This window comes from Cervus canadensis, chromosome 6 (assembly GCF_019320065.1).
Source record: "Cervus canadensis isolate Bull #8, Minnesota chromosome 6, ASM1932006v1, whole genome shotgun sequence".
Classification (NCBI taxonomy): domain Eukaryota; kingdom Metazoa; phylum Chordata; class Mammalia; order Artiodactyla; family Cervidae; genus Cervus; species Cervus canadensis.
This window is the reverse complement of record NC_057391.1, coordinates 19,645,147-19,670,223: the sequence shown is the minus strand read 5'-3', so window position 1 is coordinate 19,670,223 and position 25,077 is coordinate 19,645,147. Positions and strand designations below refer to the sequence as shown.

Sequence of the window (25,077 nt, the reverse complement as noted above, 5' to 3'; positions counted from 1 at the left end):
CAAGGTTTGTGGGATCTTGGTTCCAGAGATTGAACCCAGACCCCCACAGTGAAAGCTCTGAGTCCTAACCACTGAACTGCCAGGGAATCCCCTGTGTACTGTTTATAATATGGACAACAAACATTGCCATTTAGCACATGTGAAGCTTTGTGTTTAGTGCTTTAAATGTGTTCACTCTCACTAGGTAGTTACCATTATCTTCCCCATTTTCCTGACAAAGCAAATGAGGCTTGACTGAAGCTTACCTATAGTCAAAGTAGAACTAATAGGCCTAGAACTTGAGTCTGGACCCATGTGAATAAAGGGCCCACACTTAATCATAAATGTGCAACTTCCATTTGTGGTGTACCCATATGGCCCACTTGTGACCCAAGTGTGTGTACACATGGCCCAGTTATGTGTGTGGGAGTAGATGCCTACGGATGGGCATCTCTGCCCTTACGCGTGTCGTGCAGGGCCTCAGCCAGTTAAAGAAGGCGGGCATGAATGGTGGCAGGTCTAGATCACAGGTGCAGAGAACACATGAGGATCGGGGGAGAGCCAAAGTGACAGGAGGAGAGCCAGGCTCCTAGAAGGACCTTCCCTGCCCCAGTCTCTCCCTGCAAGGATACCAGTGGAAGGGGGTGGAGGAGGAGGTGCTCAAGGTGCCATGAGCCACTCATAGAGGAAGCAGAGCCCAAGAGGGTGATGAGTGGTCAGTGGTGGGAAATGAGAAGAGAAAGAAAATTCTGGTGGAGATGGAGGAGAGGACTCTCATCGCAGGCTCCTGAGTGGAGGGGGGATGAGCTGGGCTAGAACTAGAGGATGGGAGGAGGGAACAAGAACAGGGATGGGAAGAGACAGCTGGGGAGGGGGCGAGTAGAGGGGGCAGAAAGGAAGAGAGACATATGGGAGCTTCTTCCCCCACACCCAACTGCTTCTCTCCATTTATTATATGTCCCTTAGAGGACCTACCACTGCTGCTAAGGTAACTGCTCCCGGCCCAATGCCTCTGCTCTGCCCAGAGCCCCGCCCACTCTCTGTAGGTTGCTGAACCCGAGGGCTGGGTTACCATGGCAACTATGAGCCATCGGGATAGCCACAGGCAGGCCTGGCTGGGTCAATACTGTTCTTGGGCTTCTATGCAGTGGAGGTGGGAGCCGGAGGGTCCATCTGGCCCAATCCCCACCCCCACCCCCATTTCCATTGGGCCTTAGAATTGTGATGCTCCACTCAGCCCAGGTGGGGGCTATCCACTCTCTTCCCCCACCACACTTTGTATCTCTCTCTCTCTCTCATTCTCTCTCTCTCTCTCACACACACATATGCACACACACACTTACATAGGCCTGGAGCAAGAATATAGAATAAACACCTCTTAAATTGTAAGAACATCTAGCCAATAGCATATGGTTGTGCCTAGACTTCAAGTTTAATTCACAAAAGCTGCATTCTCTCAGCTCCTTGTCAGGCTGGGGAAAGTCTCACCTTTGCCCTCAGAGAGGCAGAAGGGAGCAGGGGCACCCTATGCAGATCTGGAGGCCAAGGCCGCATGGAAGGAGCAACCCAGAACCAGGGCATGGTCTCATCCAGGGCCTAAGCTGCAGTCAGGAAGCTGGAACAGAGCAGGAAGTCCCTTTAATGAGGCTGAGTTGAGGGATTCTCGGGGAGACCCCTGGGGCTTCCACACTATGGAGAGGCCAGAACTGGAAAGGTGTCTGAAGTCATCCAATCAAGTGAGCATTAGACAAGGTCGTCAAAATCCAGGGAGCCAGTGATTTGCTCAAGATGTCAGAGGTATCCTGTGGCAGAGCTGAGACTAGCACCCAGGTTTTCAGACTCCTGCTCAGGGTCCTCTCCCAGCCCATACCTACCACCCCTGGAGCTCCTCCAGCCTTTGCTGCTCTAGACCTTGGAGGCCATGGGGTTGGCTAGGACAAAAGCCTCTTGAATCAAGTTTCTGGTCTGTCTTGAAAATGGGAATTGAAATCTTGAAAATGCAGTTGTCCTAAAATGGGGAGGTTACAAGCCCTGGAATGAAAACATAGCTTCATTGCTAATTACCACCTTACTGCACTACAGGTTGAAAGCCTTGAATTAAAATCTAAACTGATCTGGGAGCAGCAGGACTCCCTCACCTCCCATTCACTGTGCGTTGTCCACACCTCCTTGCGGCCTGCCCCCTACACAAAGCCTGGCACTGACCCCCGCAGATTTCAGTGACCTGGTCCTATAGAGTGGGGCAGAAGGTGAACGGTTTCTGTGCACGTCCTGCGTGAGGGAAGGGGACCCCTCTCCCAGGAAGTGACCGGTATCTAACCTCAGAGCATGCCTTGAGGGTCCAGGAAGTTTGGGGATACTTGTGTGGTCATCCAAAGGAGTATCTGGCTCCAGAAGGCGCTCAGTAACCATCTAGTGAATGGCACAGCCGCCTCCCGGGTGATGCGCACCGCCCGCCCACCGACTCCACCACTCGGTGGCCAGGGGCTCAGAGGAAGAGGTGGGCGTGGCCTCTGGCCCCAGGCCACTCGGGGCCAGCAGTTCACAGCGAGCCTTGTAGAGGTCGCGTTCCCTAGCCAGGCGAGCCACTTCCGCCCGCAGCGCGTCCAGCTGGGTGGCCAGGCGGGCGCGCTCCGCCTCCAGCCCCCGCCGCTGTTGCAGTCGCTTGGACCGACAGGCCTGCGCGTACCCGCGGTTCTTCAGCGTGCGGCGCCTCTGCTTCAGCCGCAGCGCCTCGTCGCGCCCGCAGCCCCGCAGCTGTCGGTTTAGCTCCCGCACAGACATCGATACGAGCGCCGCGTCGGAAAACCGCTCGGCCAGCTGCAGAGAGAACCGACCGGGCGCCGGTCAGCAGGGCTCCCGCCTGGTTCCACGCTCCGGTGGCCCCGCCCCCGGCTTCCACCTTTACCTGAACATGCGCCTTCCCCTGAGTCTATCCTGCAGCCTAGATCCTGTTCCAGGTCCCAACACGCCCTCCGCTGCCCTCCACCATCACCAAGGGTCCTCGACCCCTTTGGATGGTCCCAGCGTTTCCCACCCACCTTCGGGCAAGCCAATCGCGCGCCTGAACCCCACACCGCCTTTGCGGGGTCTTGAGCGGGCTCCTGGCCTATGTGTGTACCGGGACAGACAAACCCTGCCCCTCCAACACACCTCGCTCCCCTGTCCTCCAACACACCTCGCTCCTCAACCCTGTGACCCTTAAAGGATTTGGATTATATCTTAATGCCCTCAACGCCCGCATCTGTCTATGATTAATAGGATGAGTCCCAATCCTTCCTGAGAAGGCTGGGGACTGGAGAAGCACGAAGTCTTAAAAAGACCAACTTCATTCCGGTTCCTACAGTCTCAACTCCACTCCATTCCACGCACAACCCTCTCCTGGTATCTCTATACCTGGTATCTATTTACCTGGCATCCATAAACGCAGTATCTATATACCTGCCTGTAATCAATCATTCCTGATGCCCTTTAACTCTCAACTCCCCCTTTCAGTTGGTCCTCTTCTAACCTTGTCTTCTCCCTCTTCCTCCTGGTTGAGCCCACTCATTTCTCTCTATTGAGGGGTGGGGGGCGCAGAACAATAGTTGTCTTTATCTGATATCTTCTAAAGGTACTTCCCTTCTCCTGTCTGTTCCTTCCCCAAACTGGTAAGCCTCTCCAGGGACTCCCCTTCCTCTCTTCCTCCCCTCTCACCCTGCCCCCTCCTCTGGCCCTCTTGCTGACCACTCACCTGGGCATGCTGGGCTCCTGTCTCCTCTGGGCTCCCTGGGTAGTAGGCATGGGGCCCTTCAACAGGGACTGGGCTCTGACCCTGCAGCAGTTCCACAGCCTCCTCGGGACTTAGCCCCAGCGCCTCCCCAGCCCCCAGCTGCTGTTGCAGGGTGGCCAGCCAGTACAGCTCCTCCAGGCCTGGCCGGGTGCCCTCAGTGGGCCCCACCATGCCTGGCTCACTGAAGGTGGGTGAAGGAGGCACTGAGCTGTAGGGGGTGGAGCCCAGTGAGGCTGTCGGGGGGCCAGATCGCCCCTCTGAGGGCTCCCGCTTTACCTCAAACTTCATCAAGTCAAAGTCATTAACATATTCCATGGCCAGGGGACTGGGAGGCAGTGCCATTCTGGGGCTGGATTAGGAAGGGTGCACCTGCAAAGAAGAGGACAGGTTTGGAGCACCGGGAGACTTCCTGCCAGTCTCCTCCCCCAAAGCCCAAGTGCCATGGAGACAGAATTCTGGAAAGCTGGGATGATGGCACAGTCTGTTCCCTGCATAGTCGCCTCCAGGCTGAGAAACAACTTCTCAGGTGGCAGGGGCTCCTGACCAGGGGGCAAGCCGCTTAAAGCCTGAATGAGAAAGGGGATAGCACAGCCTCCAGCCTACTGGTGCCTCTGGGATCTATGAAAAACAAGAAGAATATGGCAGCACTCCCAACTCTAGTGCTGGGACATGCTGAATGTCTCTGTCATCTCAAGAGGCATCATTTCATTTCCAAGCAATTAAAAAAATGTTGCTTAATTAACTGTGACAGAGAATGTGTATATTTTAGGGCAATGGCAAGGCACATATGCTGTGGATTTTAATATAGCTGGATCACATGCTGTATTACCTCTGTCTCTCAGAACACCCAGGCCAACGCCTTGCACGTAGAAGACCCTCAGTGAACATTCATTCTATGGATTAATCAAGGAGCAAGAGACTCTTCAAGCAAAAAAGGTCCCAGAATCAATTCTAAAAAGATCAGGACTGAGTGGTGACCATCTTTCCTCAAGGCCAATCTCTCGTAGGAAAACCGAGATTAGTTTTCCTCCTTCCATCCAGGACCTAAGATGTGTGAACTTGAACAGGTCACCTTCCCCTTCTGACCCCAGTTTCCCCTTCTGTTCAAGGAAAGTAGTTAGACTTTAACAATTCTCAAAGAGTGTTCTGCAAAACATGAAGTCTGAGAAATAGCCAAGGAGGGGGTCTATGCTCAGATCATTTTGAGAAATGATCCCCACCTCTTGCAGGTTCAGAGAGCACAGCAACATAGTCATCTGAGAAGTCCTTCAGTAAGCCATCTGCTCAACTTCAACAGAGTTGATCCCCAAACTTATGTCACCCAGGAACCCTCCTCTCTGTTATCAACCTCAGAGCATGTGCCCACCTGAGGCACCTCTGGCTAGGTGACCTTGGAGAGACTTCCCAGCCTGTAAGTCCCAAGCTTGAGCCCAACTCTCAGTTCCAACAGCCCCAGGAGGGACAAGGCAGGGACTTCCCTGTAGCTCAAACAATAAAGAATCTGCCTGCAATGCAGGAGACCAGGGTTCAATCCCTGGGTCAGGAAGATCCTCTGGAGAAGGGAATGGCAATCCACTCCAGTATCCTTGCCTGGAGAATTCCTTGGACAGAGAAGCCTGGCAGGCTACAGTCCAATGGGGTTGCAAAGAGTCAGACATGACTGAGCAACTAACACACACACTGAGCCCCAGGGTTTAGAGTTTGGCTCCATCTTCATGCCTCAAACCTAGGTAGCTGCTTTCCAACCACATCTCAGGCCCCCAGGTTCTGCCCAGAGAGGCAAGAGGAAGGACAAGGCCTCTCTCTCTTCCTGTCCCAGGTATTGCCATATCTATTGAGCTCCTCACCCTTGAGAGGGCAGAGGGGATGGGAACAAAAACACACATTGAAGGAATTGATCTTTTACAGAAAGAAGGTGAGACACAGAGAGAGGTGTCCAGACAGAGTTGGATGAAAAGATAAGTGACGAGGGCTGCTTTTCTTTCTGATGTGATAGCAGTGAGGGACCTCAAGCCAGTTGAGGTGGGAGTAGAGCAGGGGACAGAAAGTGAACATTCCTGAAAACAGAAAACAAAAAGCTCAACAGAAAGCCGATAGCAGGTGTTGGAGGAGGAGGCTCTAGGTGAGAGGCCTGGCACTCAGGGAGGCCTCAGAAATACTCACTTTAGGGGTGGCAGAGACGATTGGTCAAATGTCAGAGCCAGGCAGGCACAGCTTCCCCAGAGAATGGAGGCCCCATTGAGCAGGGACTGGCACCTCTGTGCTCAGAACAAGGGGCTGTGGGCACAGAGCCCCCTGGGCACTCTTAAAGGGCCAGCTCTCTTAGGTCATCCATGCTTCTCAGGCCTCCAGCCAATGAGGTGAGGGGATCATTTGCATATCTCATGGACCTGGGGGGTTGCAGGAAATGAGACGACAAGTCTGCCTGGTCTCAAGGAAGGGAAGGGGGCATCTTCCCCAACAAAGCATATCACAGATGGTCCAACTCACTATTCCCCGCTCCCCAGTACAGAGTGCCACCTTGGCCCCCATCAGCACCCTCATGCGGACACAACCCTCAGCCCTTGGTGACTGAGAGCCTGGGAGTGGAAAAGAGGGCCAGATGAGCTTCCAGCACCCTCAGCCTCCAAGGCTCTGCCATGCCTTGTGGGTGTTTTAGGGGAATACGAATTCTCCCAAGCCCACTCTCACCTGGCCTGTTGAATCTGTTTCCTGTTTTCAGGAATCCTTACATTTCTGCCGCCTACCTCACTCCCACCTCATGCCCCTCACAGTTACGGCATCAGAAAGATAAACAACCCTCCAGGACTTGCCTCATCTATTCTCGGCCTCTCTCATTTCTATGGACCCAGCCCCAGGACAGGCAGCTTGGGAGCAGGAGCAGAGGGGAAATCAGGAACCCTGCTCCTTCTTTCCTTCCAGGCCACCTCGGGACACTGAAAATCCAATCACCACCAATCCATCCAAGGCACTTTTGAAACTGCCCTCATTTGCCCTCTGCTTCCCCTCACCTTTTCCTTGTATGTGTCTCTGAACCTCTCTCTTCCTCTCTCACTCCTCCTGGTTCCCAGATGGCTGGGGGGTGACCTACATTTTCAGCCTAATCCCCTAACACCTCTTAGAGCTATCATCCCCGAGTAGAAGTTGGAACAGGGATACTAGGTATTAGCCAAGGAGATGTTTAAACCTGTCTGAAGCTGTTTAAATAGAGTCTGTACTAGAATAGAACTTCAGGAGTTAAAGGCAATTCTCTTAATTTCTAAGGACATCCAAATACTCCCATGAGGTTAACAGGTCCTCTTTCCCCACCCAAAGAGACACCTGGGTGTCCATCAGCCCCAAGGATCATCAATTATAAAAATTAACTGGGTCCCAGCCTTTGGAGTTAGGTGAAGAGCTGGTGGATTCAGATGATCTAAGACAGTGGTTCTCACACTGGGGTCCCCAGATCAGCAGCGCCATCTGGGAACTTGTTAAAAAACACAAGTTCTCTGGAATCACCTCAAACTTACTAAATCAGACACTTTGGGGGTGGGGCCCCAAAACTCTGTGTTTTTACAAGTCCTCCAGTTTATTTTGATGAACACTAAAGTAGAACCCCTGATCTACAGAATACCTATAGTCAACTCAGCTTTCTTTGGGGCATGGGTGTATGTGTGTGGGGGGTGGGGGGGTGTGGTCTCTCCTATCTCTCTCTCTACACGTATATAAAAAGACCTCCATCAGAGGACACCTGTCTTTCCACACTTGGCCTCCATTTTATGGAGCAGAAGCCATTGTCATCATTCAAGTGGTGTGATGGCCTGGATCTAGTATTCTTTTTGCAAAAGAAAAACAAACAAACAAAACCCAAGGCCTGGGAACAATGCCACAAAATGGGAATGGAAACCATGGAGACTAGGGACCCCATGCGTATGCCCATGGAATGTGGTTCTAAGGTAAATACACAGGAAAGAGGCCTCAGAATGTCCCTGGTGAAGAAGAAATAGCAAGTGTTGACTGCAGCCCCTTTCGCAGGCCTGGTCTGGTCTAGCCAGACACTTGCCCCCCAGCAGCTGTCAGGTCTGCACTGATCCTCTTGTTTACTGGAGCGCTCAGAGGAGAGGTGGGAGGGCTAAGCCTCTAACGGGCTAAAGGAGTCAGACTAAACAAGCTCAGGCAAGTTGAGCCGCTCGGGGCTCAGACCAGGCGCCACTTACCAGGGAAAGGAGTCTGGGGGGTGAGGGCTGGGCCAGGGGAAAGGACTAAGTGCACAGAGAGAAGAACCTACAGTAGCCAGTGAGGACCTACAAGCTGCTTCATGGGTTTTCTTGGCAGGAGGGGGACACATGCTGAGACTGTCTGACTCAAGGACAAGCAGGGACAGGGAAATGGGGATGAGAAAGATGAAACCAGGTGGACTCTGGGAAGGACAAAACAGAGGAAGGGAGGCAGGAAGACTTAGCCAAGGAGGCAGTAAGCATAGACCTGGGCGAGAGGACAGAACAAGTCAGGGGCTCCCCAGCAATCTGGATTGAAGGAGACAGAGGAACTTGGGCACAAAGAAGAGATGGGCAAAGGGCCATGGGGAACTAAACGAGAGAAGAAAGTTTCCAAGAGGGGATCAAGAGGGAGTTAAGAGGTGATGGGAACAAGGGGCTAGAAGAGTAAAAGTGGCAGAAGAAGGGAGACAGGAAGGTAAGATTGGCAACCAAGAACTAGAAACAAATACATAACAGACAAATAAATGGTCAGGCCACAGAAAAAGAGCAGTGGACAAAAGAATAAAAGGTAAAAGGATACAGACAGAGGGATGCTAGACCATGTGGAAGGAGGCTAGGCAGGCAAAGGTCCTGGAGAAGTGGGGTAGGGAGCAAAGAGGAAGGAGAGGAAGAGAGACAGAGCCAGTGATCTGGGGTTCCCTTCCCATCTTCTCTGTCCTGCACCCCCATTTTTGCAGTCCTGTACAACCTGTACAATCTAGATCATCAGTGATGGATCCAAATCCTCAGACCTCTTCCTGGTTTACCTCTTGTACATTCATTCATTTGACAAACATTGATTAAACATGTACTCTGCACCAGACAATGTGCTGGGCACTACGGACCCCTCAGTAAATCAGACCATCACCAGCCCCATCTTTGTGGAGCTTACAGACTGATGAACCAGAGAAATGTCAACTTATTGCCCTTGGGCCCAGGTAGGAATAGCCCCTGCCCTGGGCCCTGTGTTTCAGAAGGCTTTTCTCTGGCCCTCTTCAGGCTATGTCCCTTGCAGTGAGGAGTCCAGGCCTCCCCTGCCCATACCCCAAACCCCTTCCAGACTATACTCCACATACTTAGGAATTCTCTGTGCAAAGGGCCCCAAGCCCACTTCTAGGGCCCACATGGACCTCTTTCCTGGGTTTGCCCTCCCAAGGGTAGATCACATTACTCACATACACATCCCTAGACCCAGGGGGTGGCCAAGGAGTGGCTGTTGGCAGGAGACTGTGAACAGAATTGGGCTGTGTAGACAGGAAGGTCCACATGCATGCAAAGGAGTCCCCTTGCAGTAGAAGATGATGTCAGAGGCGGGAAAAGAGGTGGATCCAAAGAGATGCCTCCCCCCACAATACCACATTCTGCTGTGGAATCCTGAGAATTTCAAACAAAATCCAAATTTGAATTCAAATTCAAACCAAATTCCAGACCATTGTGTGTATATTTGTCAAGGTAGAAGAATAGAATATATTTTAATAGTTGTTAGCTTGTTTAAGTCATACATTTCAAATATTTAGAGCCTCTAGTTAGGGATGGGCCTATGTAAAAATAATTCATTATATGAAGATGGGTGCTATGCAAGAGAAGGGCAGGGACCTATGAGACTTTATTTCCTGGGAACCTAATGTAGTGTGGGGGCCAGGGAGGCAGCAGCATTACAGCAACAACTAGCCTAAGGTAGTCACATTAAACTGAGATTAGTCAGGGGAGTAAAAAGGGACTGTGTCTGGAGGAGTGGAGAAGATGGGGATTCCAAGTCACAGGAATAATCTATGCAAGGGCACTGGGCAGGGAAGAGGTAGACACATGCATAAAATTGGAAAAAAAAAATGCATGAAACTGAAAAACAAAAATGGTATAGCCAAAAAGCAAAAACCAAGCAAAGTGGGAAGAATGGTGATAGGTGAGGATGGGGCTGGATCATGCAGAGACCTGTAGGCCAAGTTTAGGACATGGACTGTGAAAAGAATGTGCTGAGTCGCTTCAGTCGTGTCCAACCCTTTGCAACCCTATGAACTGTAGCCCACCAGGCTCCTCTGTTCATGGGATTCTCCAGGGAAGAATACTGTAGTAGGTTGCCATTTCCTCCCCCAGGGGATCTCCCCAACCCAGGGGTCGAACTCACGTCTCCTGCGGCTCCTGCATTGCCGGTGGATTCTTTACCTCTGAGCCACTGGGGAAGCCCTTAAGAACAATGAGAAGCTACTAAAGGATTTTCAGCAAGGATGTGGAATGATCAGGTTGTGTTTGAAAAGATCACTTCAGATCTACTGTGAAGGATAGCCAAAATGGAATCAAGAGTCAGATTAGGGGGTTAATGCAGCATCCAAGTTGAGTTGGGGGGATATCTTAAGCTGGAAAAAAATAATAACTCCGAGATGGAAACTTGTGTACAGGTGGTTTGATGGGAGGATTTTCAGAGTCTGTGAGGGAAGCAGCATTGGATAGAGAGAAGAGTTGAAGAGCATTATGGCTGAAACAGAGCCTTCAGCTGACCCTATAGGAGCTCTGGAGCTAGGATGAAACTTCAGAGTGTCCTCAATTGAGAGAAAGGGGCTGGGACTCTGGACCCCTGAGCCAATCAGTCACTGGACACAGGCTTCTCCAGGAAAGAGGCATGCACATTTAGCAAGACAACTCCCTTCAGCCATAGGTGGTACCCAGGGAAGTGCTCAGCTCTTCTTTATCAGCAGCCAACACTCAGCAGCTGGGACCGGATCCTGAAGGATCTGGGCAGCATGCCACAGCACCCACCACGGGGGATCTGTGAGATATCCAAGGGGAGACCCAGAGGGCCCTGGGGAGCAGAAAATGCAGAGTAAGACAAGGCTGGTCACACCCTGCACCTGTTACTAAATGCAAGTTTGCATACCCCATACCCCCTACTCCAGCACAATGAGGCCCAACTGAAATGTGGGAGTTTGGAGCAGAGGAAAGGTTTACTGCAGGGCCAAGCAAGGAGAAAGTGTGGCTCATGCTCAGGAACCCCAGTGGGTTTCTAGAAGTAGTTTTTATAGACAAAATCTGGGGTAGAGGCTTTAGGGTGTGGGAATTTTTTCTTCTGACTGCTTGCTGGTGAGGTAACAGGGCTGTGTTCCAGGGATCTTGTGCTCAGCCTGAAGTTATCATCCTCCACCTGGGTGGACAAACTCAGGGAGATAATGAAGGACAGGGAAGCCTGCCTACTGCAGTTTATGGGATCGCAAAGAGTTGACACGCCTTAGCAACTGAACAACAACCTGGGTGGGGGCCTCAGTTGCTGCAGAAGAACTCAAAGATATTTTTATGTGTATCCCTTGAGGTTGTTTGCTTGTGTTGTTGAGTGACTATGCCAAAGCCTTTGACTGTGTGGATCACAACAAACTGTGGGAAATTCTGAAAGAGATGGGAATACCAGACCACCTGACCTGCCTCTTGAGAAATCTGTATGCAGGTCAGGAAGCAACAGTTAGAACTGGACATGGAACAACAGACTGGTTGTTGTATATTGTCAAGGCTGTATATTGTCACCCTGCTTATTTAACTTATATGTAGAGTACGTCATGAGAAACACTGAGCTGTATGAAGCACAAGCTGGAATCAAGATTGCAGGGAGAAATATCAATAACCTCAGACATGCAGATGACACCACCCTTATGGCAGAAAGCAAAGAAGAACCAAAAAGCTTCTTGATGAAAGTGAAAGAGGAGAGTGAAATAGTTGGCTTAAAACTCAACATTCAGAAAACTAAAATCATTGCATCTGGTTCCATCACTTCATGGCAAATAAATGGGGAAACAGTGAAAACAGTGAGAGACTTTATTTTTGGGGGTTCCAAAATCACTGCAGATGGTGACTGCAGCCATGAAATTAAAAGACTCTTGCTCCTTGGAAGAAAAGTTATGACCAACATAGACAGCATATTAAAAAGCAGAGATGTTACTTTGCCAACAAAGGTCTGTCTAGTCAAAGCTATGGTTTTTCCAGTAGTCATGTATGGATGTGAGAGTTGGACTATAAAAAAGGCTGAGTGCAGAAGAACTGATGCTTTTGAACTGTGGTGTTACAGAAGACTCTTGAGAGTCCCTTGGACTGCAAGGAGATCCAACCAGTCCATCATAAAGGAAATCAGTCCTGAATATTCATTGGAAGGACTGATGCTGAAGCTGAAATTCCAAAACTTTGGCCACCTGATGCAAAGAACTAACTCATTTGAAAAGACCCTGACTCTGGGAAAGACTGAAGGCAAGAGGAGAAGGGGATGACAGAGGATGAGCTGGTTGGATGGCATCACTGACTCAATGGAAATTGAGTTTGAGTAAACTCCAGGAGTTGGTGATGGACAGGGAGGCCTGGCGTGCTGCAGTACATGGCGTCGCAGAGTCGGACATGACTGAGCAACTGAACTGAACTGATATCCCTTGAGCAGGAACCAGGACCCTGCTTTATAGCCACACTATCCTTTCTGGACTGCTGCTCCTCTGTTTCTGCATTATCTTTTCTCCCTGATTAGTAACTGTTTGAATCTGCCCTTTGGTACTCAGGGAAGGTCTAGGAAGCTGAAGCCTTTTTCCTCCAAATAAGAAACTGGGAACACAAAAAGGATTTGTACCTGGGAGGGTCCCACAGGGTCCCACTCAGTTTCAATAAGTGCTGTGATTCTAAAGTGGGGATCTGGGCCACACTCCTAGTATCTACTGCAGAGGTTCTGTGAGACATCCATGGGGTGAACCAGAGGGCCCTGGGGAGCAGAAAATGCAGACCAAGCCAAGGCTTGCCCTGCCCCCTGGTGGTGTTCCACTGACACTGGACCACCTGGCTGGTCAGACTGAAAGAAGGGCCAGAGATTATAGAGATACAAAAACAATCATAATAAAGTACAATTAATTCAAAGATATAGGTATGCACACAGTATAGAGCTAACACTGATGAGAGAGATGCTAATTCTAAGGGGCACACTGACCTTCACACAGGAGGTGATATTTAATTTAAACCTGAAGGGCAGAAAAGATTCCCAGCTATGCTCTGGAAACTGCAGAGTTTGGCATATAGGAGAGAAGACAGCAAGTAAAGAGGGGGAGGTGATACCACTGGATAAACAGAAGAAGCCAGATTATGAAAGACATCAGTTGTCATGTGGTAGGAAGGCTTCAAGGAGTTTTAAGCTTAAGAATGCTATGATCTCATTTTTTTCCTTAATGATAAATCAGAGACAATATAGAATTGCCGGGGGAAAAAACCAACTTGGTAATTAGAGTCAGAAAAACTTGGATTAAAAAAAAAAAAAGAAAAACTTGGATTCCGATTCTATTTCTCTTGCTGATTAGCTGTGTGACTTTGAAAAAAATGGCTTAAACTCTAAGCCTCAGTGGCCACATTGATAAAACAGTTGTTGTGAAACAGAATGAGACTGTGCATGTAAAGAACTTTCCCAATGGTTCAACAGTAAAGAATCTGCCTGCCAATGCGGGAGACCCAGGAGATGCAGCTTCCATCCCTGGGCCGGAAAGATCCCCTGGAGGAGGAAATGGCAACCCACTCCAGTATTCTCGCCTGGGATATCCCATGGACAGAGGAGCCTGGCGGGCTACAGTCCCTGGGGTCTCAAAGAGTCAGACACGACTGAGCATGCACATACATGCATGTAAAACTGCTGGTTCATAGCCTGGCAACTAGTGGCCATACAATAAACATTATCCTTCTCTCTTAATTTTCCAAAGTGAACTTATGTGCAAAGTTTGGAGAACTTAATGGGAGGGAGAGGGAGTGGTATTTGGAGATGTGGGAGGCCAAGCAGGTGCTTGGAAGCTATTTTCTGAAGCCAAGTGAGAGATAAACCTTGAACTAAGGCAAGGGTCAAGTAGACAGACACTGATTTGAGAGCTAATTGTGAAGTACAAATCCAAAGGTCCTGGTGTCTGATTGGCTGTGGAAGATAAGGAAGAAAGAGTCCAGACTGATTCAGGTTCTTCTGGGGCAACTGGCTAGATAGTGGTTCCATTTCCTGATAGGGAACCATGAGAGCAGAAGAGATGATGACCTATTGATATCAAGCTAGGCTCCGTGGGGCTCCTAGGTGCAAAGACTTTCTGTGTCCCCCATTTCTTTGATTATAGGAAACAGCCCTCATTCAGCCTCCATGACCTTCCCTGAGTTCCAATGGACAGATTCAAGCTGTTGTTAACTAGGGAAGGGAAGGGATGCAAGACCAGGGAGACACAGTTAAGGGCAAGTATGGGGCAAGGTTCTGTTTCCCTAGCAACTGGTATACATAATAATATCCTTGAGTTATTTTGCAAATTCTGAAAACTTTTCCAGGTGGGAGAAGTTATCAAATGATGGTATCCTATCCACAAGCATGTACCAGTTGGATCTGAAGGTTGATGATGCTGACTCCTACTTACCTCACCACCAACCCATCAGAAGAACATCCACAAGTTGATCATGCTCCCCTTGAACAATTATTATAAAATTTCTCACTATCTTCTCCAAGTTGGGACACACAGTTTTAAGGGCATTAACCCACTGTAGCCTCCTTTGCCTGGCAAAGTAATAAAGTTAATTCTTTTCTACTTCACCCAAAACTCTGTCGCCAAGATTAGATTCGGCACCAGTATACAGACAGTCTGGGCTTTCAGCATCACTTTGAAAGGTTGGCTGTGATGCCACCAGTGTGCACATCTTTAGGCCTAGAGAGCAGGCACAAAGAGGCAACTGCTTGCAGTGGAGTGGCTATAGACAGAGTTTGGATGTAGGGACTGGAAGAAACTGTCCCAAATACATACACATGAGGTTGAGTCCAGGATGGAGCCTGGGTAGAAGAGATGAGGGTCAGTAGCAAGCCAAAGGCTGGAGACCAGCTCCCCTTGTCCCATGATAGTCCAGCACAGAACTCTGAGAAATCTGAGAATCAAGATTGTTTCTGTTACAAATAGAAGAAATCCTCTTACAATTAGGTTGAGCAAGAGAAAATATTTATTGATTCCTAACCCTCGAAGGCTATAGTTTTTCCAGTGGTCATGTATGGATGTGAGAGTTGGACTGTGAAGAAAGCTGAGCGCTGAAAAATTGATGCTTTTGAACTGTGGTGTTGGAGAAGACTCTTGAGAGTCCCTTGGACTGCAAGGAGATCCAACCAGTCCATCCTAAAGGAGATCAGTCCTGGGTGTTCATTGGAAGGACTGATGCTGAAGCTGAAACTCCAACACTTTGGCCACCTGATGCGAGGAACTGACTCATTGGAAAAGACCCTGATGCTGGAAGGGATTGGGGGCAGGAGGAGAAGGGGACGACAGAGGATGAGGTGGCTGGATGGCACCACCGACTTGATGGACGTGAGTTTGAGTGAACTCTGGGAATTGGTGATGGACAGGGAGGCCTGGAGTGCTGCGATTCATGGGGTCGCAAAGAGTTGAACACGACTGAGCGACTGAACTGAACTGAACTGAACCCTCAAATCAGCAATCTGTTGCTCTCCATCCCTTGGCCTGCTTCCTCTAAGCTGGTTTCTATCTCAGGCAGGTTCCTCCTTTGCAGGGCCAAGCTGACACCCAGCAGCATCAGGCTTAGGTTCTCCCAGCCCAGCAACCCCAGCAGATAGGGAGCCCATTTTGAAAGCTGACAGAAGAAGCCTGAGAGACATCACCCCCATTCCTGAACATTTCCACTGGCTATGGCCAGAGTAAAGAATACACAATTTGGCCAAGCTCAGAGCCCACCCCCACGAGGCCCACAGGACCACACAGTTTGAGGAGGTGGTTCCCCAAAGGAACATCAGGGTGCTATTAACAGAAATAGGGAATGGATGCTGGCTGACCATAGCCATGTTGAGTTCGAGGTGCTATGGCATTTGGGGTAATACCCAGGGCCTCAAGCTGAAGACAGATGTCTGGATGGAGACATAACTTGAGAAGTTACCAGAGGACTTTATGGTTGGTTGGGGTAGACGGGTTCTTCAGGGGAATGTGGAGGGAATGATCAGTCCAGAGCCCCAAAGAAGAGATTCTGGGATGGAGAGACATTACCACCATGGTAGGGCAGAGAAGAATCCTCATCTCCGGGAGAAGAAACGGATTTGGGAGCTGGGGACTGAGAGAACCACGATATTAGAATCCTGGACAACAGAAGAGCCTGGGCTCAGAGTGCCCAAGCCCCCGGAAGAAAGGGAAAGGCAACGCCCAGCCCCCGGCTGCTAAACTTACAGCTATCCGTGGGTTCCGCCCCTGGCCTCGCCCCTAGTTCTTGGCTTGTTTGCCACCCAGTGACTGCCCGTCACTATTTCCCAGGAGCAAGAGTCCTCAAAATTACATCATGTGCAGGGGGCGAGGCGGGGCGGTGGGGCGGGGCTTCGGGGAGGGGAGCCGAGGAGAGGAACCAACCCTCCAATGGGAGACAAGGGTTTGGGGGCTAGGATGCAGCGGGTGGGGCCGCGGCTGGGCGGACCCGCGGGTAGCCCGGGGGCGGAGAGAGGGTCCCGCGGCCCTGCTGGGTCCCGCCCCTGCGCCGGCCCGCCTCCTCTTTAAGCGCCTCCCGCCCAGCCTGAGCTCCCGCTCTCGGTGCTGCTCCCTGGTTCCCCGCCTTCCTTATCTCCCCGGCTCCGCTCGGTTCTCGTGGCCACCCCGCTATGTACCGCCCCGGCCTGCGGTGAGTGACCCCCAGACCGGGGCCGACCCTCACTTTCCGCCGCGCTCGCCCCCTCAGGGCTGCCACATGCGTTGTCCTGCTCGCCGCCCTCGGCCTGGTTATGCATCCCAGAGAAGGAGGCGGGCAGGTGGCGAGTGTGTCTGGATCTCGTCCTCTCGGGTCGTGCGTCACGCCGGAGATCGGGGCGGCCTCAGCCGCTCCGGGTCCCTGGGTTTCCGTCCCCTCCTCCCTCCTGCTCTGCTGGTCCCTGACCACACCGTCTGTATCTGCCACTCTCAGAACTTCCTTTCCCCTCCTCGCTCGCCCTCCTGGGGCCCAGGCTCCATATCTCCTCCTTTGCTGTACAGATGTAAGTGGTTCCACAGGTTGCAGTGAGGAGCAGTAGGGCCCTGGGGTCAAGGATGCACGAACCTCTGGGGACTGAGCTCAGAGCTCCCTAAAGAAGGTAGAAGGTAAACAGCCATTCCCCGGCCTCCCCCGGATAGGAACCTGGCGGGGAGCCCTGCGCAGCTAGAGGGGCCTGGGGTCCCAAGAGGGAGGGAGGCATGGTAGAGGTAGGGACCAAGTTGCCTTCATTCTTACCTGGCTGGCTTCATCCCCTGTCCAGGACGAACCCCCAGACCGTGCCTGTCTATCTTCACCCCCTTTTCACAGCTTCCTGTCTTCCCTTCGTAGTCTCCCTTCTCAGCTTTTGTCTCAGAGTCTGAGCCGGCCCTCTGTCTCTCCCACAGCTGGTTCCCCTAGGCCAGCCCTTGTGGATGGTCTCTAGAGCAGAGGAAAAGGAGAAGGTCCCACTCCAGAGACTGGAGAAGAGCAGGGGGAGCTTCACAGGAGACTCCCTGAGGCAGTCTCCCCACAGAGAGAGGTTCTCCCCAAGGCTGAATGTCTTTAAAATTAATGCTTGGGGAAAACTCTCAGAAGCAGAACAGAGAAGGTCCCAGGAGGCTTCCTCCTCTGCCCCTAGGGCCACATTAGGTCTCCACCCTGCCCTGCCCAGTGAAGCCACCCAGCTCCCAGTCACAGCCTGAGTGTCCTCTCTTCCCCAGGCTTCCCTGTGAGTCTGAGCACCCTACAGTCTAATGTTCCACCCCACCGCCAGAGCTCTAGGCATTTGTTCTCTAGGAAGGAGAGCCAAGGGAGGGGCAGGGTCATGCAGTGCTGGGCACGTGGGGCACAGTTTCTGGTGGGCAAGGCCCTGGCATAGGAGAAGGGTAACTTCCCTCTCTTGGCCTTTGCTCTCTCTGGGTCACTCCACCTTGGGTCCAGGCCAATCAGAGCAGATCCTACTTTTCCCTCTCCTAGGGCTGTGAAGGGACAGATTCCAGGGGCTCTGTTCTAAGAATTGGGGCATGCAGCTCAGCCAATGATATTCCCTGACAGTCAGCCTTCCACATAGTTTGAAAATACCTACCTACCCAGTGACAACACTTTATGCAATCCCTGTTGGGCCTCTGGGCAGCCACAGATCCAATGCCTGAAACCCTGACATCCGATCACCCACTCTTTGTACAAGGGCCCAAATCGAGAAAACTGGGACTTAAACCATGCCACAGACCTGGTCCTCTGCTTGAAGTTTTCACAGTCTTACAGCATGCAAAACTATATTTGAGAATGAAAAGAACACCAGACACATGAAGCAGTCACCTGGGCACAATTTATTGACATTTGGGCCATAGGACGCCTGCTCATTTCCAGACACTGACGAGACATAGTAAACCATGGGCATGAGCCAAGCCTACAGTAACATCAGCATGCCTAAACATACACTTCCATATTGCCAGACATGTGCCTTTATGCTCATTTGGCAATACCTGTCCCTTGCTAATCAGGAGACACCCTCACTAAGCCTCATAAAGGCCACAAAATACACATGGCCTGAACCCATCTCCTTCACCTAGTCCAACTTCTTTATGGTGCCTATACCCAGACAGACTTTAGCTTGTCCTTAGAAGCCCAGCCCTCTGTACCCTTGACTTGCCCATCTTCCATGAGAACACCTGGCCCATTACCTCTCTGTTTCTTCTCTTGCAGGCTTAGCTGGCACAGGCTGAGCCCCTGGGGCTGGTCATCACGGTGCAGCATCCAGACACTGCGAGTCCTCAGCGGAGACCTGGGCCAGCTACCCGCTAAGGTTCGAGACTTTGTGGAGCACAGTGCCCGCCTGTGCCAACCGGAGGGCATCCACATCTGTGATGGGACCGAGGCGGAGAACACTGCCACACTGGCCCTGCTGGAACAGCAGGGACTCATCCGAAAACTCCCGAAGTACAACAATTGGTAAGTCCTGAGCCCAGCAACCTGCGAGATGGGGGCAGCTGCGTGGACCGAGGCCACTTTGGGTTTACCGAGACAAAATTCAATTTAAATAGACCACGCCAATGGAATAAACAGAATGGGAGCTTTGAGGGAAACCATCAGAAACTATTGCGGTTGGTCTATACTTTTATGTTGATACAAATAAAAGCCTTTACTTTTTTTTTTTTTAACTTACAAATTCAGGGATTTTTTTTGCCAGGGCAGAGGCCATTAGAGGGCTGGGGGCCAAGGGAACTACCCCTTAGATTGGGACAAAATCTGGGGGAGGGAACTTCCCTGGTTACCCAGTGGCTAAGAATCTGCCTTGCAATGCAGAGGACACGAGTTTGATCCCTGGTCTGGGAACTAAGATCCCACATGGTGCAGAGCAACTAAGCCCACACACTGCAACTACTGAGCCCATGTGCTTGGCATGCTGCAACTAAGACCCGAAAATTTAAAAAAAAAAATCTGGGTGAAGAACTGAGATGCAAATGGATGGGAAAAAATTAAGGCCAACAGAAGACCTGGAGACAAAGCTGGACATGAAAGAGTGGGTCTGGGGTGAGGGCGGTCTGCTGGCCACTATCTTCTTGATATCCTCTCTCCCCCAGCTGGCTGGCCCGCACAGACCCCAAGGATGTGGCACGAGTAGAGAGCAAGACGGTGATTGTAACTCCTTCTCAACGGGACACGGTGCCCCTCCCGACTGGTGGGGCCCGTGGGCAGCTGGGCAACTGGATGTCCCCAGCTGAGTTCCAGCAAGCTGTGGATGAGAGGTTTCCAGGCTGCATGCAGGGTAATCAGGGCAGGGACACAGAGGCAGGGGCACTGAAGGTTTGAACCCTTCATCCAGGTGGCGTTTTCCTCTGTAGGCCGAATCATGTACGTGCTTCCGTTCAGCATGGGTCCCGTGGGCTCACCACTGTCCCGCATCGGAGTGCAACTCACGGATTCTGCCTACGTGGTGGCAAGCATGCGGATCATGACCCGGCTGGGGACGCCTGTGCTTCAGGCTCTGGGAGATGGCGACTTTGTCAAGTGCCTTCACTCTGTGGGCCAGCCCTTGACTGGGCAAGGTGAGCACCTGCTCTGCCCAGGGCAGGACACAGAGGCCCGCTTGTACTCAGAGGGAACCCCACATCCTAGCCATCCTGATTGGTGAGATAGTGAAGTCCCATGTTCTAGAGCAGGAATGGGCTGAGGGTGAAGCTGTGTTGACAAAGTAGCTTGCACCAAGATTGAGAAGAATTATCCAAGAATAGGGGCACGGGAGCTGACCGGTGTCATGAGGTAGGAGGTTTTAGCCACCCATTGACACCACCATCGCTCCCAGTGTCTTTCCTGCCAACCCCAATCCCTCCAGCCCCTGACAGCCTGATGCCTGATGCCCCTGCCAGCAGCCCCATGAATCCATTGTCCCCAGGGGAACCGGTGAGCCAGTGGCCATGCAATCCAGAGAAAACCCTGATTGGCCACGTGCCCGACCAGCGGGAGATCATCTCCTTCGGCAGCGGCTATGGTGGCAACTCCCTGCTGGGCAAGAAGTGCTTTGCCCTTCGCATCGCTTCTCGGCTGGCCCGGGATGAGGGCTGGCTGGCGGAGCACATGCTGGTGAGGGCCTGGTGAGGATCTGAGGGGGGCAGGCCAGGGGTGGGCCCTGACCAGTCAGCCTCAGCCTCGCCTCTCTACTGCCAGATTGGAGGCCAGGGACTCAGCCCAAATGCCCGAAGCTTTGGCCTGAAGCTGCTGACTGTTGGGGGGCTTCCCCTTGCTGCCACCCCAGGCCCCATGGCAAGGTGGTGCACCCAATTAGTGAATAAACCTTGGTCCTCCCTGTCGACCCCTAGCTGTCCTTCCCAAGGAGACCATTCCTGACCTCTGTCTGGTGCTCTCTTCCTTGTCCTCCCTCTCCCCACCTTGCAGATCCTGGGTATCACCAATCCTGCGGGGAAGAAGCGCTACGTGGCAGCCGCCTTCCCCAGTGCTTGTGGCAAGACAAACCTGGCCATGATGCGGCCGGCACTGCCAGGCTGGAAAGTGGAGTGTGTGGGAGATGACATTGCCTGGATGAGGTTTGACAGTGATGGTGAGAGGCCCTTGGATCGCACTCTGGGTTCTGGTTCAACTCTCCCCTCACTGCTCAGGGTGAACTTTATCAATGAGAACCTTTCCCTGAACGACCACCCCAACCCCCTGCCTCCTGGCAGCCCCCCGCCCTGGAGATGCAGTCTTTCCCCTCAGATCTAGGGTCTAGCTCAGGGCAGGGAGGAGCTGAGCAAGACCTTCCAAGACTGAGCCTCTCAACTCTTCCTGGTTAGTCCTTCCTTTTTTTCACTTCTCCTCCCGACAGGTCGACTCCGGGCCATCAACCCTGAGAATGGCTTCTTCGGGGTGGCCCCTGGCACCTCTGCCACCACCAATCCCAATGCTATGGCCACAGTCCAGAGTAACACCATTTTCACCAACGTGGCTGAGACCAGTGATGGCGGCGTGTACTGGGAGGGCATCGATCAGCCTCTTCCACCTGGCGTCACCGTGACCTCTTGGCTAGGCAAACCCTGGAAACCTGGTACGAGGGGTTAGGGTTAGTCAGACCCGGGGCTCAGCACCTTGTTGATGTAAAGGAGTTCTCCTCAACCTGCAGCCACCTCCCAGGACCTCTGGGAGGCACAGAGAGTTATGAATGTTCTCAGTTTTCTAACCCTAAGCAAGATCTCAATTCACATCCCAGCTCCACCAAGTATTGGCTCTGTGGCCTGACTAAGTTGCTAAAACCTGAGCTTCAGGGTCCCCCCATCACTTGAATGGGGGTAGTTATTACAGTACCTAGCTCATAAGGTGTTGGAGGATTAAATTAAATAATGCATGTAAAAGGTTCAACATAGTGCCAGATACATAGTAAATTCTCAATTAATATAAGCTGAATGTTTTTAAAGGGGGAGGGCTGTCTTGGAAATTATTACAGAAAGAATTGGACTCAAAGCACAATCCATAAGTTGGACCCGTTAGGAAGAAGGAAGCCTGCCCCTCCCCTCTACTGGGTCCCCACCGCCACCCCCCTAAAATAACCATTGGCTAAAGGTCAGTATTGTTACCTTTCCCCTGCTCTTCCAACATATTCACCCCAGTCCTTTCAAACGAAGTTAGACCAGCTCTTTAGCCTCTCTTGGAAGCTAGTTTCTCAACCCTGTCATTACTCTCCAGTGCCCTGCAGCCCTCCCCTTCCCCCAGCCCTGCACTCTGGACCTTCAGCTTTTAGTGGCCTTTGGCATTTGGACAGCTGAGATCTAGGGTTGGGAGCAAAGAAGAGCTTAGCAGGGGAGGGTGGCCTGTGGTCGCTGAAGCCTACATTCACGTTTTCCAGGCTGGCTTAGCAGTCACCCTCTTCATCTAATCATCCTTCATTTTCTCTAACACCATCATTAAGCCCTCCTCAGCCTCCCCACCCAACTGAGAAATCCAAGAAACTTTCATATTTCCCCACAGGCTAGTTGCCCAACCCTTTCATCATCTCTGGATTCAGGAGTATTACTAGGGCGTGTTGTATCCAGCTTCAATTCTCAGAATAATACCCTGAGCTAGGTCCTGAACTGGGGATGAAAGTGCCAGAGAGAAGCGTAAGGGATGGTTCTTATATGAGTGGAGGCAGGAGCCGGGACTGGAGCAGGGCAGGGCACACTGACTCTGTGACTCCCTTGCCCCCCAGGTCTGAGCAGCAGCTTCTAGCAGAGAAAGCCCTGGGTCCATTCAGGGCCCCCATGATGGTGCTTTATACATGTGCCACTGACTCGGTCCCAACTCCTCTCCAGGCATCTGAAGGGGCCTAAAGTGACCTCCTCAGGTTACAACTGTCCAGGTTACATCCTCAACTGAGTTCTTCAAGCCCTGTCACTCCAGCAGAGTCTAAGCAGACCCAGGGAAATTACCAAAATACTGCTAGCTTTAAAATTAGTTCCTGTTTGCATTTTGATAACTCAGGAAATTCTGTCTTCCACCATTTGCTGATGGAAAGTCAGTTGTCTGAAATACTGACCTGATAGTCTGTTTTTGCTTTAGGTTTGAGTGTTTATTTAAATATTAATCTCATAAATTAAAAGAGTTTCTGGGGCAAAATTTCTATTATAACTCTATGACAGTATTTAACCCCATTCCCTTGAGCACTGGCCAAGTTCTGTAACTTAGCATAAACATTAATATCCTGCTAAACCCCAGTTCCTCTCCCACTCTTTTCTCCCATAACTCAGTTGGCAGCACCATCATGGATAAATAACTTGATCTTCAGGGGAGATGTCCTGGCTCCCTTCTCCCTACCAACCTCCAACTCAAGATTGCGGGGAGCTGATGAGGCAAAAAGAAATTGTGCAAGAGTACCTGCAAAGGTATGTGTGTTGGGAGTGGACATGCCCTTGGAAGTGACAGTATTTGTATGTGCTCTGCCAGGTGACAAGGAGCCCTGTGCCCATCCCAACTCTCGCTTTTGTGCCCCGGCTCGCCAGTGCCCCATCATAGACCCTGCCTGGGAGGCCCCAGAGGGAGTCCCCATTGACGCCATCATTTTTGGAGGCCGCAGACCCAAAGGTAAACATCATGCAGGCTCCGTACCTTCTGGGTTAAGGGTCAGGCTCTCTATCAGGGCACACCTCCCTCTTGTGTTTAAAGCTCAGAGGGCCTCAACCTGGATTGCTAACGACAGCTGTCTGCCTCTAGAGCGCCCCCCACCTGGAGAATCAAGGTGGAGGGGGGCGGCATGGCGTTTGAAAATCCACAGTGGAGGTCCTAGGAGAGAGTAGGAGTCGAGATCACCAGAAGGGATAGAGTGAGGGTGCAAAGTTATCTTTGCAAAGGGCTGCCTTTGACCATGTGCCCTGGTGTCCCAGGAGTCCCCCTGGTATATGAGGCCTTCAGCTGGCGCCATGGGGTGTTTGTGGGCAGTGCCATGCGCTCAGAGGCCACTGCAGCGGCTGAACACAAAGGTGAGTGCCCTCCTCGCTTCACTCCTGTGCCCACCTTGCCTCTTCTCTCCCTCCCTGAGCCAGACCCTCCTCCTGCCCACCCCTTCCCAGGTGTATCTTTTCCCCCTTCCCTTCCCCTAGCCCTGCCTTAAGGATATTCCAGTACCACTAACATTTCACAGCTTCATCCAGATAGAGGCAGGATACCCTTCTCCAGTAAGAAAGGAGATTCCTTACCCATCCTGCTCCCCTCCCCAGGGAAGGTCATCATGCATGACCCATTTGCCATGCGGCCATTTTTCGGCTACAACTTTGGGCGCTACCTTGAACACTGGCTGAGCATGGAGGGGCGCAAGGGGGTCCAGCTGCCCCGCATCTTCCATGTCAACTGGTTCCGGCGCGACGAGGCAGGCCGCTTCCTGTGGCCAGGCTTTGGAGAGAATGCCCGAGTGCTAGACTGGATCTGCCGACGGCTCGACGGGGAGGACAGTGCCCGAGAGACACCCATTGGGCTGGTGCCGAAGGAAGGCGCCTTGGATCTCAGCAGCCTGGGAGCCATAGACACCACCCAGCTGTTCTCCCTCCCCAAGGACTTTTGGCAACAGGAGGTTCATGACATTCGGAGCTATCTGACAGAGCAGGTCAACCAGGATCTGCCAAAGGAAGTGCTGGCTGAGCTGGAGGCCTTGGAGGGACGTGTGCGCAGAATGTGACCTGAGCCTTCGGCTAGCGAGAGGACACAGCACCCCCCACCCCCACCTTCAACTCCCCTGGAATAAGCAAGCCACGAGGCTTGCAGAAACTATGAGCAACTTAACAACACTCTCACCCTCTGGGTGCTGTGAGATCAGGCCCCAGACCTCTCCCCACATGCTGCCTAATAATGAGATGCTCATTTATATAACATTTGTGCTGTTTTTATTTCCTGCCTGTCTTCACAGGCTTCCCTTTAATACCAATTTCACAATCTTCTTCCAAGCAGCTGGTGTCCCAGTGCAGCCTGCCCTGGCATGGCCCAGTGGTATAAGGATCTCTCTCACAGGCAGCTCAACCACCGAGCCAGATAAGAAGTCTCTGGGAGAAGATAGTATGTACTGGTGTCCTGAGGAATTAAAACGGAGGGACCTCTGTGAGCTGCTCAGTATAGCCTCCAGGCCTAAAATGCCCAATCTCGCATCAGAGAAGCAGAAGCCTCTATAACCCCACTCCAGTG

General features: G+C 51.7%; 2 protein-coding genes across 5 annotated transcripts; one reads left to right on the top strand and one right to left on the bottom strand.

Moving 5' to 3' along the window:
- Positions 1 to 1,402: 1,402 nt before the first annotated feature.
- Positions 1,403 to 18,647, bottom strand: NRL (neural retina leucine zipper). 4 transcript variants are annotated; one of them, XM_043471106.1, is made up of 3 exons: positions 17,197 to 18,647; positions 3,713 to 4,120; positions 1,403 to 2,799 (listed from the first exon to the last, which is right to left on the bottom strand). In XM_043471106.1, the coding sequence occupies exons 2-3, from the start codon at positions 4,091 to 4,093 to the stop codon at positions 2,392 to 2,394; spliced, it is 789 nt and encodes a 262-aa protein (XP_043327041.1). In that variant the 5' UTR covers positions 4,094 to 4,120; positions 17,197 to 18,647; the 3' UTR covers positions 1,403 to 2,391. The 4 variants fall into 4 exon arrangements, with proteins under 4 accessions (XP_043327041.1, XP_043327044.1, XP_043327043.1 ...); XM_043471109.1 differs by lacking the exon at positions 17,197 to 18,647 and adding an exon at positions 16,173 to 16,202; XM_043471108.1 differs by lacking the exon at positions 17,197 to 18,647 and adding an exon at positions 14,757 to 14,977.
- PCK2 (phosphoenolpyruvate carboxykinase 2, mitochondrial) lies at positions 16,459 to 24,770 on the top strand. The gene is made up of 10 exons (XM_043471104.1): positions 16,459 to 16,614; positions 18,646 to 18,891; positions 19,524 to 19,708; positions 19,785 to 19,988; positions 20,336 to 20,523; positions 20,836 to 20,998; positions 21,263 to 21,481; positions 23,353 to 23,490; positions 23,790 to 23,885; positions 24,123 to 24,770. Exons 1-10 carry the CDS (start codon positions 16,595 to 16,597, stop codon positions 24,575 to 24,577), a joined length of 1,914 nt encoding a protein of 637 aa, XP_043327039.1. The 5' UTR covers positions 16,459 to 16,594; the 3' UTR covers positions 24,578 to 24,770.
- Positions 24,771 to 25,077: the final 307 nt, after the last annotated feature.

Bases quoted from the DNA above. Each gene is read 5' to 3' on its own strand.
- NRL (XM_043471106.1), bottom strand. From the start codon at position 4,093: ATGGCACTGCCTCCCAGTCCCCTGGCCATGGAATATGTTAATGACTTT. The intron at 2,800-3,712 runs GTGAGTGGTCAG...TTCTCTCTGCAG, and splicing joins CAGGAGCCCAGCATGCCCAG to CTGGCCGAGCGGTTTTCCGA.
- PCK2 (XM_043471104.1), top strand. From the start codon at position 16,595: ATGTACCGCCCCGGCCTGCG. The intron at 20,524-20,835 runs GTGAGGGCCTGG...CCCACCTTGCAG, and splicing joins GGCTGGCGGAGCACATGCTG to ATCCTGGGTATCACCAATCC. The intron at 21,482-23,352 runs GTACGAGGGGTT...GTGCTCTGCCAG, and splicing joins AGGCAAACCCTGGAAACCTG to GTGACAAGGAGCCCTGTGCC.